This window comes from Schistocerca gregaria, chromosome 4, assembly GCF_023897955.1.
Source record: "Schistocerca gregaria isolate iqSchGreg1 chromosome 4, iqSchGreg1.2, whole genome shotgun sequence".
NCBI lineage: Eukaryota > Metazoa > Arthropoda > Insecta > Orthoptera > Acrididae > Schistocerca > Schistocerca gregaria.
The window spans coordinates 49,427,806-49,447,604 of NC_064923.1; the positions used below are offsets into that span (position 1 = coordinate 49,427,806).

General features: G+C 41.0%; 1 protein-coding gene across 2 annotated transcripts in view; it reads left to right on the plus strand.

The window, feature by feature from the left end:
- The window catches only part of LOC126267533 (glutamic acid-rich protein-like), a 477,667-nt gene that overhangs the window by 380,468 nt on the left and 77,400 nt on the right, over positions 1–19,799 (plus strand). For both annotated transcript variants that reach the window (XM_049972835.1, XM_049972834.1), the window contains exon 11: positions 13,703–14,071. In XM_049972835.1, coding sequence (XP_049828792.1) covers positions 13,703–14,071 — 369 coding nt within the window. The remainder of the gene's footprint in view (positions 1–13,702; positions 14,072–19,799) is intronic.

The following is a 19,799-nucleotide window of genomic DNA, read 5'->3' on the forward strand; positions in this document are numbered from 1 at the left end:
CTCCACCCATCACACCATCTTCTTAGACATCAATCTCCTCCTCTCAGATGTCTCCATCCATACCTCAGCCCTCATCAAACCCCGGTGTCATTGCAGTCCATTGTGTGATGAAAAAAGTAGATGCATCCCTGCCCACACATACTCTTTTTCTCACTTTTGCTAGAGCAATGCTTTCGTCAAAGGTCAAAGCAGGCAATGAAGTTTTCACAGTCTGACTGTACATTCTGAACCTGATGCACTGCTACTGGGATGTCCTGTTAACACCCGGCCAATTGTGTAACCTGTGGTAGGGATGCTCACGAGGGCGATTGTCTGCCTCTTTTTCCCTGCTGCATCAATTGCAATGCGACCATGCAACGTCCTCCTGAGATTGACCCATAAATCTCGGTGAGTGGCCCATTTAGGAGATCCAGGTGAAGAAAAAATTGCCTTACCCAGTCACTCACAAGGTGTTGGCTAGTTGAAACCCTGCATTGTACCATCAAGCACTTAAAGCACGGTTCCTGCTACATTTCATTCCACAAAGGACATGGCCTTGCAGACATGCAACCTCAAATTCAGCAACACACTTGTAAAGTCACCCAATGTCACATTAGCATCCCTGTCTTCCACTCCAGCTGTGCAACAGGCCATGAACTTCTGCCTCAAGGGGTGAGGTCACCTGCTACACAACTGGCAGGCTGAAAGGAAGCAGGAATACTCCCACAAAGCCTTCTTTCATCCGTCCAGCCAACAAACATCAGAGTCTTCCTCCACCAACCAGAAGGGCTCTAAGAAATCAGGCAAAGGCAAATGGTCTTCTCCTTCACTGATGTGGAGATCATCTTCAATGGTGTCACCACATGATACTCTCACCCGGCCAACCTACCTGTTGCTGCTGTGCACCGCGAACTGTTTTTCTGCCCTGGACTGCAGACCGACAGAAGGAGAATGCTGATGCCTATATAGATCTCGTGGAGCAGGATCCTCCAGCCTCTGAGCCCTGTAGCAGAGTGTCTTCAGAGGCTGGCATTCAGCAGCTGCCAAGTTAACACCCCTCTCAATTTTTCCCTCCTCCCCTTTCCTTGCCATGACTCTCCTCCAATGGAATGTTCGTGGCTTAGATCCAACAAAGAGGACTTTAAATCGCAGTTCTCTGCCTTGTGGAAACAAAATTGCATCCTCACGTTGGCTTTGATATCTCGCATTTCTTTCTGGTCCAACTTCACCTTCCCTCCAAGGATGATGGTATTCTGTCTCATGAGGGAGTCATGCTGCTTATCCGGGATGACATGTATATTCATACTATCTCCCTGCCTGCCCAGCTTCAAATTGATGCAGTCAGCATTTCCGTTCCTCACTTCACATTTTCCTTTCATACTATTTACATCCCTCCATCATTCGGTGTCACCAGGGCAGACTTCCTCCAGCTTACTCCCTCACTCCTTTCTGCTGTTAGGTGACTTCAGTGCACACCATCTCCTTTTGCACTCTCCCAGAACCTGTCTGAGTGGTGCCCTCCTGTTGGTCCTTCTCAATCAACTTAACCTCATTTGACTTAACACAGGAGAACCCACATTCCTTTCAGACTGGAGGCGCATGTATTTCCATTTGGACCTCTCCTTCTGCACTGCCCAGCTTGCACACCCAAATGGCAGCTTTCTAAAGCCAAAAGGAGGCATTACTCCTCCCTGGTGACCTTCAACAAACATAATTTCCCCAGTTGTGATGACCAGGTAGAATATCTTACAAACATTATTCTTACCACCATAGAACTTTCCTTTCCTCGCACTTCCTCTTTACCATGCCGTGTCCTGGTCCCTTGGTGAACTGAGACATCCTACATTCTAATGACTTAAAGTATGAGTGTGAATCTGGATTATATTGGTTTATTCCCCCAAACCACCTTCCACTTCTTTACGAGGTTACTTACTTGGAACCGAGCGAGCTGGCACCGTGGTTAGACACTGGACTCGAATTCGGGAGGACGATGGTTCAATCCCGCGTCTGGCCATCCTGATTTAGGTTTTCCGTGATTTCCCTAAATCACTCCAGGCAAATGCCAGGATGGTTCCTTTGAAAGGGCACGGCTGACTTCCTTCCTCATCCTTCCCTAATCCGATGAGACCGATGACTGCGCTGTCTGCTCTCCTTCCCCAAACAACCCAACCCAACCTCAAGTCCAACTTACTTGGAATTTGCAGCCACTCTTCTTTACTGGCTAGCTGGTTGCAGGAAACTCTCTTAACTTCTTCTCCATTGAATAACACTAGGTACAGGAATTTTTAGACTCATTCTACTTATGAAATAAGTAGACATACAAACTTTACTTTTTATCAATTAACGATGTATTTACCCTCCATACACAATAAAACTCTCACTTTCCACATAAATATGTAACTTCCTGTAAGTCTCTCGTACAGCCGAATGTCAGAAACAAATTGAGTTACAGTTAAAAGAAAGTTGCCTTAGATACCGTAACTTTTCTTGACAGGAATCAGAAAATAAGTCTTGCCTATAGCAAGCTTGTGTCAAGAGTTATTTTTCAACTGTCCTTGTTTTAATAACAATAGTCAATGACACAATAAGCACATAGCTGCATGTAAACTCCATGGTTCTTCCTTACACACTCACTAAAACATCTATGGATTGCCCGACAGGTAGTTGTCAGTGCTGTTCATCCACCGCATCTACTTTCTTCCCTCGACTGATTTTAAACCTGCACAAACAAACATGTGATGCACAGTAGGTAGGATTCTACCATCCCACACACATATCCAGAATATCGTGGCTTTGAGATGGTAGAAGGCTGAGTGGTTCTAGAATTTACACAGACATTCTCGAATCATTACAGAATGCTGCAATGCAATTCGTGCACAGAGATGTGCTCTCCATGATTTTAACTGTCACCCTACGATGACAAGCTGCATTTATTATAAACAGTTGCATGCACATTGTCATCGTGTTCTTCAGCATAGCACAGAAGCTAGCTGGTTTTCATTTACTAGTTCTTTTAACAGTTCCACTTCCTCAGTTCCAGGATATAAAATGTAGACTGGCAATGGCAAGGAAAGCATTCCTGAAGAATAGAAATTTGTTAACATAGAGTATAGATTTAAGTGTCAGGAAGTCGTTTCTGAAAGTATTTGTATGGAGTGTAGCCATGTATGGAAATGAAACAAATAGTTTGGACAAGAAGACAATAGAAGCTTTCGAAATGTGGTGCTACGGAAGAATGCTGAAGATTAGATGGGTAGATCACATAACTAATGAGGAGGTATTGAATAGAATTCTCCCATGAGCCTCTTCATGCTTCCCCCCAACCCCATTCCTGCCTCCCGCCTCTCTCCATCCCTCATCCCACCCCACCCCACCCTCCAGCCCCAACTCACCCCAGTACTCACACTGAGGGCCAGAAAAGAGCTGGCAGTCAAGTGAGTCAAGTGAGCTCAATGTAAGGAGACAGGCGTGTGTAGTGTGTAATGTGTGTGTGTGTGTGTGTGTGTGTGTGTGAGAGAGAGAGAGAGAGAGAGAGAGAGAGAGAGAGGACTCTCTTTCCAAAGCTAGCAAAGCAAAGCTCTGTACCTTTTCTTTGTGTACCTGTCAACAACACAGTGCCTGTGTATTTCAGTGAGTCATCTTCTTTATTCCTAAATAATGTAACTTCTTACATATATATACCATCAGCAGTTTGTTGTTGTGGTCTTCAGTCCAGAGACTGGTTGGATGCAGCTCTCCATGCTACTCTATCCTGTGCAAACTTCTTCATCTCCCAGTACTTACTGCAACCTACATCCTTCTGAATCTGCTTAGAGTATTCTTGGTCTCCATCTACAATTTTTACCTTCCACGCTGCCCTCCAGTGCTAAATTTGTGATCCCTTGATGCCTCATAACATGTCTTACCAACCGATCCTTTCTTCTAGTCAAGTTCTGCCACAAACTTGACTTCTCCCCAATACTATTCAGTACCTCCTCATTAGTTATGTGATCTACCCATCTAATCTTCAGCATTCTTCTGTAGCACCACATTTCGAAAGCTTCTATTCTCTTCATGTCCAAACTATTTATCGTCCATGTTTCACTTCCATATATGACTACACTCCATACAAATACTTTCAGAAACAACTTCCTGACACTTAAATCTATACTCGATGTTAACACATTTCTCTTCTTTAGATACGCTTTGCTTCCAATTGCCAGTCTACATTTGATATCCTCTTTACTTCGACCATCATCAGTTATTTTACTCCCTAAATAGCAAAACTCCTTTACTACTTTAAGTGTCTCATTTCCTAATCTAATTCCCTCAGCATCACCCGATTTAATTTGACTGCATTCCATTATCCTCGTTTTGCTTTTGTTGATGTTCATCTTATATCCTCCTTTCAAGACACTGTCCATTCCGTTCAACTGCTCTTCCAAGTCCTTTGCCGTCTCTGACAGAATTACAATGTCATTGGTGAACCTCAAAGTTTTTATTTCTTCTCCATGAATTTTAATACCTACTCTGAATTTTTCTTTTGTTTCCTTTACTGCTTGTTCAACATACAGATTGAATAACATCAGGGAGAGGCTACAACCCTGTCTCACTCCCTTCCCGACCACTGCTTCCCTTTCACATCCCTCAACTCATAACTGCCATCTGGTTTCTGTACAGATTGTAAATAGCCTTTCGCTCCCTTTACCCCTGCCACTTTTAGAACTTGAAAGAGAGTATTCCAGTCAACATTGTCAAAAGCTTTCTCTAAGTCTACAAATGCTAGAAACATAGGTTTGCCTTTTCTTAATCTTTCTTCTAAGATAAGTCGTAAGGTCAGTATTGCCTCACGTGTTCCAACATTTCTACGGAATCCAAACTGATCTTCCACAAAGTCGGATTCTACTAGTTTTTCCATTCATCTGTAAAGAATTCGTGCTAGTATTTTGCAGCCGTGACTTATTAAACTGATTGTTCGGTAATTTTCACATCTTTCACCACCTGCTTTCTTTGGGATTGGAATTATTAAGTTCTCCTTGAAATCTGAGGGTACTTTGCTGTGTCTCGTACATCTTACTAACCAGATGTTAGAGTTTTGTCAGGGCTGGCTCTCCCAATGCTATCAGTAAATCTAATGGAATGTTGTCTACTCCCGGGGCCTTGTTTCGACATAGGTCTTTCAGTGCTCTGTCAAACTCTTCATGCAGTATCATATCTCCCATTTCATCTTCATCAACATTCTCTTCCACTTCCCTAATAAAGTCCTCAAGTACAGCATCCTTGTATAGACCCTCTATATACTCCTTCCAGCTTTCTGCTTTCCCTTTGCTTAGAACTGTGTTTCCGTCTGAACTCTTGATATTCATGCAAGTGGTTCTCTTGTCTCCAAAGGTCTCTCTAATTTTGCTGTAGGCAGTATCTATCTTACCCCTAGTGATATATGCCTCTACATGCTTACATTTGTCCTCTGACCATCCCTGCTTAGCCATTTTGCTTTTCCTGTCGATCTCATTTTTGAGATGTTTGTATTTCTTTTTGCCTGCTTCATTTACTGCATTTTTGTATTTTGTCCTTCCATCAATTAAATTCAAAGTATCTACTGTTACGCCAGGATTTCTACTAGCCCTTTTTTTTTTTTTTTTTTTTTACCTACTTGATCTTCTGCTGCTTTCACTATTTCATCTCTTAAAGCTACCCATTCTTCTCCTTCTGTATTTCTTGCCCCCATTCCTGTCATTTGTTCCCTTATGCTCTCCCTGAAACTCTGTACAACCTCTGGTTTAGTTAGTTTATCCAGGTCCCATCTTCTTAAATTCCCACCTTTTTTCCAATTTCTTCAGTTTTAATCTACAGTTCATAACCAATAGATTGTGGTCAGAATCCACATCTGTCCCTGGAAATGTCTTACAATTTAAAATCTGGTTCCTAAATCTCTGTCTTAACATTAGATAATCTATCTGAAACCTTCTAGTATATCCAGGCCTCTTCCATGTAAACAACCTTCTTTCATGACTCTTGAACCAAGTGTTAGCTATGATTAAGTTGTGCTCTGTGCAAAATTCTACCAGGCGGCTTCCTCTTTCATTCCTTACCCCCATTCCATATTCGCCTACTATGTTTCCTTCTCTTCCTTTTCCTACTACCAAATTCCAGACACCCATGACTGTTAAATTTTTGTCTCCCTTCACTGTCTGAATAATTTCTTTTATCTCATCATATATTTCATCAATCTCTTCATCCATCAGCAGGTACGTAAATAATTAGTGCTACACCTGAGTGAGTTTGCATTGTTCATGTTTAGTGTTATTACCAGTCTTGATGTGGTATATAGGGGCGTGAACAGTGATCACTTTGAAGGACACAGAGGTGCTATTAACTCATGTGAGACAGCAATATCATCGCATGACACAGTTTAAAAAGGGCCTCATTGTGGTTCTCATACGACCAGCTGGTGAAATCATGCAGTATCTGGATTTGTGGGGCTTTAGGATGTGACAGTGGCCCATTGGTGATCTGCATGGAGATGTGGGGACAGTCATACTCATTTTTAGGGCTCTGGTCAACCACATCTGTCATCACAAGGGAGGATCACCATATTGTGCATTGTGCATATTGTAAACCCTCCCATTATCTGCCATTTGACAACTCCTTTCAACATATGTGTCATCTGCACTCTTGGTGAGAGACTAGCTGCAGCCAGACAAGGGAACTACCATAACAAGCAAAGGGTGCCGTTAAAATCAAAACACAAACAGCTGTGTTTGGAATGATGCTGTGACATGGAAGCTGCCGAATAGTGAATCAGGGTTTTGCACTGTCCAGGATGACCATCGTCTGCTAACATGATGATGACCCAGGGAGAGGTCCCATTCTTCCAATTTTTTTTGTAGACATATAGCTTTGTCATTTGTGGCATCATGGTGTGGGGAATCATCAAATGTGACTAGTAGTGATTGAGGGAACATAGTTGGCACAGTGATATTTTACAGATGTTCTGCATCCATGTGTTACCTCATGCAGTTCTGTTGTGATGCCATTTTTCAGCATTTTCATCCACACGACATATGTGTCTGTGAACTTTTGCACGATGTTGAGGTACTCGCATAACCAACAGGATCCTCAGATTTGTCCCTGAAGAAATGTGTGGGATACTCTTGGACCTCAACTATGTCCCAGTGCCAGTATCGAGGATGTCAAGTACGGGTTACAACAGTTGTGGGCCAGCTTGCTTCAGGAGAGGATACAGAGGCCTTATGACACCCTCCCCTGCCGTATCAGTGTGTGTGTTTGAACCAGGGGTTGCGCAGTTCCACACTGATAAGTGGACCCATATTGACAAGTTATGTGTAAATTTGACTTGGTTTTGTAATCAATGAAATAACATTACATACTCTCTCAAACTGCAATGTTTGATTTCATTTCATTTCCTCTTCCCCTTGTGGAGGCTTCACTATTTTGTCAGACAGAATATTTCAAATTCAGCTACAAGTTCTACAAACAAACAGATGGCTTGGCAATTTCGGTCAATATGATTTGCTAATTGAAATACATAAAACTTCGAAACAGCTCCACAAAAATATAAAGTTTGCCTTGGAGTACCAAACACATGACTTCCTACCCATAAGTATTTAGTTACAGAATAAAGAAAATCCTATTTTGAAGTTTATTAGAGATCCTCAAGGACTCTCACTGCTATCTGTCACTCTTCTTGCAATCCCCAGCACACAGATAGGCAGTATTTTTGTACTAACTCAATAAACATTGTGACAAAGCAAGCAGGGGTAATTTTAATTCCCACCATCTGTCTCCTTAAATTCCTTTTTTCATGATTAACTATTTATCATTAACATACGTGAATATACTCTGCATTTTCATAAAAGGGAAAGATTAGCACTTCGTTTTAAAGACTATAGCACCAGATCTAATTTTGTGCTTAGTTTTAGGTATGTAATTGATTTTCTAATTTATTTTGACTATTCCTAGTTAGTATATTTTGTTATAGGGTGAAATCAGTAATTGTTTCGTAACTTAAATTCTATTGTTGACATATAAACAAATATAAATTCTGTAATAGTTATAAACTTTTGGAAGACAAAATACTAGTAATCTTAAGGTATCTATTTAGCTCTATTTGAAAACATGTTTGCAAAGCCAGCCCTTAATTAATTCCAAAGTTTTGTCAAAAGTATTGTTTACGTAACTATATTTGTTAATTTCATGATGTAAACAAATAATTTGGCCTAACTCCTGTAATAGAGGAATCTGTTAAAAAGAACTATTTTTTCAATGTATTCAGTTAATCGAATGAGTTAAGTTTTATTTGTAATTTCTGAAATTAAACATCGAACAATGTGTACTTTCTGGGCCTATTATTGTGACGATATATAAAGGCCTGATTTTTAGTCGCAAGACAGTCAGTCCACGGTCGAGTTTCAGATGAGAAACCTGTGTTGGTTAGGACAACAAAAATGCTTCGACTTAACTGTGGAATAAGTGTTAAACAATTAGGCCAATTGTAAAAACAATGACGATGTTTTTACTGCTCGTAGGTGTTCAGTAGTAAACTATTGTAGCAGTATGTGGAGGTTTGCGTGCAAACTATTAATGAGGCTTATCAAAAGTTAAACAATAGTGCACTGGCCATATAAATGTGTGTATGGGATCTTGTGAAAAGTGAAAGGAAAAGACAGGGAAACGTAACTGAACATCTGTTGGCTACATCGTTGAAAGTAGTCAGTGTTTGACTTCCGCAACCCATTTTTTAGCCAGTACATCAACACTGAGGACAAAAAAGAAAAGGAAAATAAAAGCAGGTGGAACCACTATAACGCATCCAGTGATCACTATATGCAGATAAAGTTAATAATAAAACAAATTGACAATGCAAGTTACTGTAGCAGCCCCACAGGAAACACACAGAAAAACTCAATTACACTCACACATCATGTGTGCTTACTCGCCCCCCCCCTCCCCCCCCCCCCCCCCCCACACACACACACACACACACACAGACAGACAGAGAGAGAGAGAGAGAGAGAGAGAGAGAGAGAGTCAGTCAACACAAGATTTAAAAAAAAAATAGAAATTTGGTATTCCACTTGCTATGTGTTTATTTATCAATTTTCATTTTTTATTTGTAGTTCACTGTTGCTGCCTGAGTTTACATATTGTCATTTTGCCATAGTCAGTAGAGCTGTGGACAGTAGCAAATGGAGTTCCAAGTGGAGAAATTGGAACATTTCTGGCATATCCTTCTGTTCGAGTCCAGTAGAGAGGTGACAGTAGCGGAGGTAGCCGGAAGCATTTGTGCCATGTATGGGGATAAGCAATTGGACGGAGCACAGCAACAAAATGGTTTTCTCATTTTAAGGAGGAACGTTTTGACATTAGTGACTATTTACATTCAGGAAGACCTTTGGGATTTGATAAAGATCATTTAAACATATTAATCCACAGTGATCCATATCGCTGTACTCAAGAACTGGTATATGTGATGAACTGTGATCATTCCACCACCATGTGATATTTCTATGCAATGGGGAAGATTAAAAAATTGGAATTTTTAACATTGTGCAGCCCTGTCAGCAACTGTGATAATTGAACGTGTAACATGTCAGCCTCAGCTGCAAATAGAATCCAAACTTTACCCAGGTTTCAGCCAAAATAATTTGGCCTTCTTCAGAAGTGACAATAAACTGCTTCTGAAGAAGGCCAAATTATTTTGGCTGAAACCTGGGTGAAGTTTCGTTTCTCATTTGCAACTGAGGCTGACGTGTTACATGTTTAAAAAATTGGGTGCATGGGTACTGCATCCTTTAAGCTGATATTACAAATATCAGCAGGTGACCATATATGCATCTCAGTTTGCTTGTCATCAGTTGGCTCATGAACAACACCTACCATTCCTGACCAACTATTCCTGATCTGTATTGTTACTGATAATGAGAGAATGTGTTTTTATACTAACATAAGGAAAACAAAGAAATGGTTGGACCAAACAAAGTAGCGACTCCCCATTCAGTGACCCACTGGCACCCACAACAGGTAATGTTCTGCATCTGATGGAGTAGCGACAATGGTGGACTACAAATTGCTTTCCTTGTCAACAACTGAGATGTCTTGCAGACACAATCCAAGAACACCAACCAGGAAGACTGCGTGAAGAGATGCTACTCCATGATAATGCCCATCTGCCAGATGACAAAGAGCAATATACAGGAGTTGGGTTGGGAAGTCATTCTGCATTCACTTTATTTACCTGATCTTGCACTCTCAGATTTCATCTTTCCTGCTCTCTATCAAACAACCTGCAACAAATTTCCTTTTTCTAGGGAAATGGGCTCCAAACATGGCTCAATGAGTTCTCTGCCTCAATACCACATGATTTCTACAGTCACAGAGTAGGAAAGTTACTCCAGTGTCAGCAGACTGTTCTAAATAGTGAAGGAGAATATATTATTGATGACTAAAGTCTTCTTTATGTGTATCTGTTGTGTTCATTAAACTTACAGAAAAATGCTATGAACTTTTGCACCAACCCAATATAATACACTCGCTGTACTTGTTAGCTTCTAATGCTCATTACACAGTCTTTGCTGATTTCCTTTTCTAGTGCTTATTGAAGTCAAGCTTTAGTCTCCCTCTAGAATTTTAAACTTCCCCACCTTCTGTTTACAAACACTATCTCCATTATCAAATTGTCTGTTCATTGATACCTCTGGTTGTATCTTATAAAATTGGTCCCTTTTCCATACAATCTTTAGCAGTTATCTGTAGCTCCACTTTAGAGAAGCTTCTGTTTGAAGTTTTAACAACTCAAGAATCAGCCTGTGATCATTTAAAGGTATTCGTAGTATATTACTCATTATCTATGAAATCAAAGCCACCATGTAACTTTTCAGTTATGTTTAAAAGTAATTGTGTGTCTTCTACGGTCAGACATTGTCAAGGATTACTCAGAAAAGATGTGTATACAGATCATCTATGTCTTGTCAATTTAAATAAATTCACCAAAAGATGAAAGTATAATTTTAGTGACTAGTTACAGTTATTTGTGTTTTCAATTCATAGCCAGTTACTGTTCCAAAACAACAGTAACATTTGTGATATAGTACACAGTGGAGAAATGACTTACACTATCAATCACTATTGCGAAATGTGGTAAAGAAAGAAGCTAGGTATTCACCCATAAACCTCTTTGGCCAAGTGTCCATTGATGTGCATAATCTAATGTGCAGGGTGATACACATAAGATGTAACACGCCTTTTACTTTGTGAACGTTAACACATATCGAAATGTGATTTTTCAGCAAATATTAGAGTGTAGTGTCGAGGGACATGTAGGTTTCTGTTTGGTTAATATTTCTAGCACTGTTATCAAAGGAGATACAGAAAACAGTATTTTTTTTAATGAAACCACATAATTTTTTATAACTGCATTCAATAGCTCTTGAGAAGACAATTACAGTTATATAGCATTTGTTAATGCTGACATTGAAACCTGTCATAAAAAGAGAGAGAGAGAGAGAGAGAGAGAGAGAGAGAGAGAGAAATGTCCTAGAGTGTGAGAGCAAAGTGGTTGGAAATGGCATTTGCAGTGCAAACACTGCTGAGCTGACTGTGTAATTGTATATCTCAAGGTAGGCCCTTGAACCAACTTATGACCTAGATGCAGATTCCCCTGCAAATGTTGTATATCAAAATACGATGTATGCGAGACTCTAGCACATCACAAAAGGTTTAGGAAAAATATTTCACATTAGTGTATCCTCCCAGATTTATGTCAGCTGAAACAGAGAAGTCAGCTGTTCACCCTTCAAAAATAAATAGATCTTATATGCTGCAAAAAGAAACTACTGTATTAAATATCTAAATATCAGAAGGATGATTTGACCTATGTTTTCCTGTACATGACTCTGTGTGCTTCGTAGAGGTAAAGTAGTCCTGTCAGACAACTGTTTCTACCTACGCAGCTCTAAATTATATCATATGGGATACATTCGTTGACCTAAAACTTTTATTGAAAATACTTTGGTGATTACCTTAGCACCACAAAATAAATATTCTTTTGTGGTTTAATGCTAAACGGAAGCATGTAATAACAGAGTTACCATGCAGTACATGATGTCGAACTTATTTGACATTACAATGCAATTTTATACACATGTAAATGAAGTAAATAATTTACTATCAGTGATTTGGTAACCACTCAGATCACGTAACATGGATTTTGCCTTCCAAAAAAATAACTTTATCATTTATTTAAACATGTGTTCAAACTGTTGATCATGGACTGAAAGGCATATTTGCAGCTGCCATTCGAAAGAATGATGAACAGGTGGAATTACAGTGAATGATATGGTAGTGAATGCTCTGGCAATTCAAATTTCATCCTATCCAACATCCAGGAAGGCTTTGCATTGCAACATGGGATGAGTGAGTTGGACAACTGTTGTGTTGCAGCCACATACACTGTCGAATATCGAGTGATACCTCATCTAGAAAAACCAGCAGAATTTTCATCAGAAACTGTGCATATGAATATCCATTTAGAATGCCTGGGATAAAGTAAGATCACAATGCAATTTTCTTATGATGCCGCACCATGTGTTTGTGCTCCATGTCTGTTGATGCTACACCTGACGAAACCAATATGAATTTTGCTGCTCAGCAGTGCATTTTATGCAGATTTGCATTAGTGTGGTTAGTAAATGTTGCTTCGTTGGTAGAGAGCACATGTTGGAAAAACATAGGTTGTCTCTCAGTTGCTGAAGGGTAAACTGACATAATTCTGTACATTGTCTGAAATCACAGTCATTAAGTGCATGATGTAGTGACAGATGATAGGGGTAGATGCAGGATGCAATGGCACTTGGCACCACTGTTAAGATTCATTAGCATCATAAGCAGAATAACTTCTTTGTGTTCTCTGTCAGTTCCAACCTTCTTTCTTGTCCTCTTTTTGATGTTCAAGTAGCGTGTCTGCACTAGTGTCTTAATAACTGGTCCAGTTGCGTGGCACATGAGACGTAGGCAAACTGGATAGATAGCTCTACACCACTATGTTGTTTTTATGGCATTTCTTTTACATTTACCCTAGAAAAGTACTATATCAAACTTATCATCATTGATTTACATGCCTGCACACAAGGAATGTTGAAGCAGAATTAAGTGGCCTGCAGTGCAGAGAAGTAGACAGGCAATTGATTGGCAGTGTTTGCACCGCTAATGCTGATTCCAGCCACCATGCTGTCAAATTCTAGGACATTTCTGGTTTTTTTTTTACTACAGATTTCAATGTCAGCATTAACAGATCACTGTAATAGTCTTCTCTAGAGCTATTGAATGTATTTATAAAAATTATACATTCAGTTTAAAAAACATACTTGCTTCAGTATCTCCATTGATACCAGCACTAAAAACACTGACCAAACAAAAAAAAATGTGCTGCTCAACACTCAAACATCTGCTGAAAACTGCTTTTCAGTATGTGTAATCATTCACGAAATAAAAGGGATGTTAGGTCATTCAATGTCACTCACCCTGTATAATAAAATTAACTTCAATCGCAGACTGAAATAAACTTATTTTGGGACTTACTGCATAGCATTATTGAAAAAGTTATGTTCTCTTGAAGTTCCAGAACTTTTCAGATTTTTATGCCCCTTATTGTTTTAATAGTCTGTGAATGATTATGGCTACAAGAAATACTAATCGAACTGTTTCATTTGTAAAACATTTGCAGCTGGTGAGAGAAATCATAGGCTCCGCAGCTTCCGAGAGGAAGAGGAGGAAGAAGAGAAAATGGTGGAGGATGAGGAGGAGGAAGAGGAGGAGGAGGAGGGTAGTGGTAGTGATGGTGATAGTGACATTCATGAGAATGATGATGAAAGAGAGGAAGGAGAAGGCAGCATTCACAACAATGACCAAAGAGAGAAGGCTGTTGAGACAAGAAGTGTTGAACATGAAGTCAATATAAACACAGACCAACAGTCAGCAGGTGAATGTATTGGTAATATTGAATGCACCAAAGACGCTAATAGTAAACATGCTGATGAAAAAGCAGCACAGCAGCAACCCGATTTACCTGAATATAACTCTGATGTTCCGGTAGGTAAGTAATGCTTAATGCCTTTCTTCTAACTTTGCTTTTCAGTGGAATTTAGAGGCACACTTTTGCCATTTGACTGACTTTTGTTATCAGATCTTAGTTATAATTTTGAAAGTGTGTTGGCTCATACTTTATAATAATGGGATACTTTGGCTGAAATATCTCTAGTTAATTTACTATATTTATTATTCCAACAAAATTTGTTTTAATTTGTCATTGCAAAAATATCCTATATAAAAGCAAAGCTTAGGTGTAATAGTGGCTCATTGTTTTTTAATTGACGTATGTTACAGGAGTTTCACATTAAGAAATTTATAAAAATACAACATGGAATTGCATGCAAAAGTAGTATCTTATTTTAGTCTGGAAAATATGTACTTATTCTCAAAAAATATTTTCAAATGTATTCTGTTATATGGTTCAGATCCCGGCTGTCTCCCTTAACTTCTATAACATCCTGATTGGAGCCTATGTTTTTTCATTGCTGTAACTGACCAAATGAAAGCGTTGGTATGTTGATAAGGGAAACATTCCATGTGGGAGAAATATATCTAAAATCAAAGATGATGTGACTTACCAAACAAACATACACACAAAATTCAAGCTTTCGCAACCAACGCTTGCTTCTTCAGGAAAGAGGGAAGGAGAGGGAAAGACGAAAGGATGTGGGTTTTAAGGGAGAGCGTTAGGAGTCATTCCAGTCCCGGGAGCGGAAAGACTTACCTACAGGTATACACACACACACACACACACACACACACACACACACATATATATATATATATATATATATATATCAGGCATTTGTAAAGGCAAAGAGTTTGGGCAGAGATGCCAGTCGAGGCGGAAGTACAGAGGCAAAGATGTTGTTGAAAGACAGGTGAGGTATGAGCAGCAGCAACTTGAAATTAGCGGAGGTTGAGGCATCGCGGTTAACAAGAAGAGAGGATATACTGAAGGGCAAGTTCCCATCTCCGGAGTTCTGACAGGTTGGTGTTAGTGGGAAGTATCCAGATAACCCGGATGGTGTAACACTGTCCCAAGATGTCCTAGCCGTGCAACAAGACATGTTGAGCCACAGGGTGATCCTCATTACCAACAAACACTGTTTGCCTGTGTCCATTCATGCGAATGGACAGTTTGTTGCTGGTCATTCCCACATAGAAAGCTTCATAGTGTAGGCAGGTCAGTTGGAAAATCACGTGGGTGCTTTCACACGTGACTCTGGCTTTTAATACATTTACACGTAGTTTTTCGAAATTTTCCCAAATTTCTCCACCCTTTAATGTGTTTTGGTGGTAACACAACCACCTAACCTTTATGCACATCGTTGTCTACCAACACAAGTTCACCACAGGATCAACTTAGCCCAACTTTAACCAACACTTTTTCGCCTTTCTTCACACCAGATTTCCAGTTGCTTTCTAGTTCACCTTTATCTCTCCCCATATATTTTTATTTTCATTTTCATTTCAGTCTCATGTTACACTTTCCCCTTCTAATACCATGTCACCCTCACAACACCCCCACAACGACCCCATTAAGTTTTATTTACATTCCCTCCGCAAACATGCCTTCGCCCTAGCCGGATTATGCTCCCATATTTTATTTTCTCAGGCTTGTCTGACATTTGGCGTTACCACCAAAGGCCTCGCACTTAAAGTTCCCATCTCTGGCTGCAATCCTTCTTTCCATCAGTCCTTATACCAGTTCCAAAGTGAACAATCCATTGCCCTCACCCACCTGATCCTTCACCTACACATCAAGTCAGCCAATGAACACACCCGTCAACTCCTATTCCAAATCAAAGTCCTCAGTCTTTCCTCTCCCACATCCACACCGGCTCACTGACCTCACTGCATACAACTCAAACATACTTGGAAAAAAATGTCATAAAAGGCAGTTAAATACTTAAACTGCCTTTTCCTTTTGGATAAGGACTGACAGCATCCAATGATACTAATTCTAAAGGTTTTGTGCAAACTATTGGATGCAGTTCAGTTAATTTTGATCTGTTGAAGTGTTTGATCTTCTGACAAGTAATACATTTTTGAATTACATGGAGAATTCGGCACCCCATAATGGGGAAGTAGCAGTACGTGCTCACCTTATTGGTGCATTTCGAAACTCCATAATGACCCCATATGTGACTGTAAAGAATGAATTCATCTACCAACTTTTGAAGTAAACATATGCACGACCGTTCTTGGTTAGGTGTACATTGGTGAAACAATGCTCTTTTATAAATAGTATAACATTTTTAAAGTTATTATCATCATCTCCTTCTCCTAGTTTGAGTCTTACCATTTCCCAGTGTGGATCTTCTTCTTGCAGTTGCCACAGGCTATTGCACATTTTTACATAATAGGGCTGGTGTGTTTTGTCTTGCATAAGTAGGACACGGATTTTAGAATTCTGTTCGGTGGGCTCTAAAAATTCATTTAATCTTTGGGGTAGTCTGGATGAGGTGCCAGTGTCTGCTTGTGTCTGTGTTTGTGCGGAGGGATATGTGTGTGTGCAAGCGCGCACGCGCGCGCGCGAGTGTACACCTGTCGTTTTTTCCTCCTAAGGTAAGTCTCTCCGCTCCCGGGATTGGAATGACTCCTTACCCTCTCCCTTAAAACCCACATCCTTTCGTCTTTCCCTCTCCTTCCCTCTTTCCTGAAGAAGAAACCGCTGGTTGCGAAAGCTTGAATTTTGTGTGTATGTTTGTGTTTGTTTGTGTGTCTATTGACCTGCCAGCGCTTTTGTTTGGTAAGTCACATCATCTTTGTATATAATAAGAACAAAGATTCCAAGACTTACCAAGCGGGAAAGCGCCGGTAGATAGGCACAATGAATAAAACACACACACAGAATTTCGAGCTTCCGCAACCGGTGGCTGCTTCCTCAGGAAAGAGGGAAGGAAAAGGAAAGATGGAAGGATGTGGGTTTTAAGGGAGAGGGTAAGGAGTCATTCCAATCCCGGGAGCGGAAAGACTTCCCTTAGGGGAAAAAAAGGACAGGTGTACACTCGCGCGCGCGCACACACACACACACACACACACACACACACACACACACACACACACACATATCCATCTGCACATACACAGACACAAGCAGACATATTTAAACGCAAAGAGTAAGGGCAGAGATGTCAGTCGAGGCGGAAGTACAGAGGCAAAGATGATATTGAATGACTGGTGAGGTATGAGTGGCGGCAACTTGAAATTAGCGGAGTTTGAGGCCTGGTGGATAACGAGAAGAGAGGATATATTGAAGGGCAAGTTCCCATCTCCGGAGTTCGGATAGGTTGGTGTTGGTGGGAAGTATCCAGATAACTCGGACGGTGTAACACTGTGCCAAGATGTGCTGGCTGTGCACCAAGGCATGTTTAGCCACAGAGTGATCCTCATTACCAACAAACACTGTCTGCCTGTGTCCATTCATGCGAATGGACAGTTTGTTGCTGGTCATTCCCACATAGAAAGCGTCACAGTGTAGGCAGGTCAGTTGGTAAATCACGTGGGTGCTTTCACAAGTGGCTCTGCCTTTGATCGTGTACACCTTCCGGGTTACAGGACTGGGGCAGATAGTGGTGGGAGGGTGCATAGGACAGGTTTTACACCAGGGGCGGTTGCACGGGTAGGAGCCAGAGGGTAGGAAAGGTGGTTTGGGGATTTCATAGGGATGAACAAAGAGGTTACGAAGGTTAGGTGGACGGCGAAAAGACACTCTTGGTGGAGTGGGGAGGATTTCATGAAGGATGGATCTCATTTCGGGGCAGGATTTTAGGAAGTCGTATCCCTGCTGTAGAGCCACATTCAGAGTCTGATCCAGTCCCGGGAAGTATTCTGTCACAAGTGGGGCACTTTTGGGGTTCTTCTGTGCGAGGTTCTGGGTTTGAGGGGATGAGGAAGTGGCTCTGGTTATCTGGTTCTGTACCAGTTCGGGAGGGTAGTTGCGGGATGCGAAAGCTGTTTTCAGGTTGTTGGTGTAATGGTCGAGGGATTCAGGACTGGAGCAGATTCGTTTGCCACGAAGGCCTAGGCTGTAGGGAAGGGACCGTTTGATATGGAATGGGTGGCAGCTGTCATAATGGAGGTACTGTTGCTTGTTGGTGGGTTTGATGTGGATGGATGTGTGAAGCTGGCCATTGGACAGATGGAGGTCAACGTCAAGGAAAGTGGCATGGGATTTGGAGTAGGATCAGGTGAATCTGATGGAACCAAAGGAGTTGAGGTTGGAGAGGAAATTCTGGAGTTGTTCTTCACTGTGAGTCCAGATCATGAAGATGTCATCAATAAATCTGTACCAAACTTTGGGTTGGCAGGCTTGGGTAACCAAGAAGGCTTACTCTAAGCGACCCATAAATAGGTTGGCATACGAGGGGGCCATCCTGGTACCCATGGCTGTTCCCTTTAATTGTTGGTATGTCTGGCCTTCAAAAGTGAAGAAGTTGTGGGTCAGGATGAAGCTGGCTAAGGTGACGAGGAAAGAGGTTTTAGGTAGGGTGGCAAGTGATCGGCGTGAAAGGAAGTGCTCCAGTGCAGCGAGGCCCTGGGCGTGCGGGATATTTGTGTATAGGGAAGTGGCATCTATGGTTACAAGGATGGTTTCCGGGGGATGCATATGATTGAAATTTCTGGTACACAATGACCTAAGTTGTTCTGCATGAGTTGTGAAAATAATGAGCTTACATTTCAATACCAAAGACATTCGTGAAATGGACATTTTGTCCCCGTGACTCCTTGTTTGGAGAAGCTTTTTTTTAATGTAGATAGAAATGTAAAAGATAGATGTCACAGTTAGTGAGAGAGGTCAAAATCAGTTATTAATATTGGTCTTAATCTGGAAGCAGTAGTGGTCCCTATGAGAGCACTGAGGCCCCAACTCTACCCTAGAGGGACACGGACGCACACCCTGTGTCAACTGAGTAAGCATGTGCATACATTCACCATCCACTAGACTCATGAGTGCCAAAAACAGCAGAAATGGAGACTTCAAAAGAAAAGCAAAGGGGTGTAGTGTTTCCTCACAGTGAAGGAGTGCGGAGAATGGAAATTCATCAAAGAATGGGACAACTGTATGGACAGCACTGCATGACCATTGCAATTCCGAAGCTCAGTCTGATCTTTGGGGCAATGACTGCCACCGTATCTCACCTGTTATCAATAATGAGGACATCCACCTGCTGGAGAATGGTAATAATCATGTAGTATGTCATTCCAGATCATGCACATTGACCAACAACATTCTTCCTTCCTTGAACTACTTGTGCCATGCCTTGATCTGTGCAATGGACATGCGGTGTCCTTTGTACACATGTGCTATTCCTTGATGAATTTCCATTCCCTACACTCTTTCCACTGACAGATAACACCCTATATGCCATTCTTCTTCTTTTGAAGTCACCATTTTTTTGTTTTCAGGATGATTGAGTGCAGAGGAAGGTCAGCTGTGCACGTGCCCACTCTGTCATCATGTGTGATTACACCCACATCTCTCTAGCTACGTGTTTGATGCCTCAGCACTCTTGCAGCCACTACACCTTCTTCTGTAGGCAATGGCTTTACAATCCCTTCAGTGGTTTTTATTTTGCAGCCTCCATCTTTGTTTTAATACACAGAATTTATTTTGCTGCTTTCATTTTTGTAACTTACTTTCTACCACGTATACTGTCTTCTTCCAAACAGTGTAAACATATTTCTGCACTCTGTGGGTATCGTTCCTGCATCGCCCACATTTT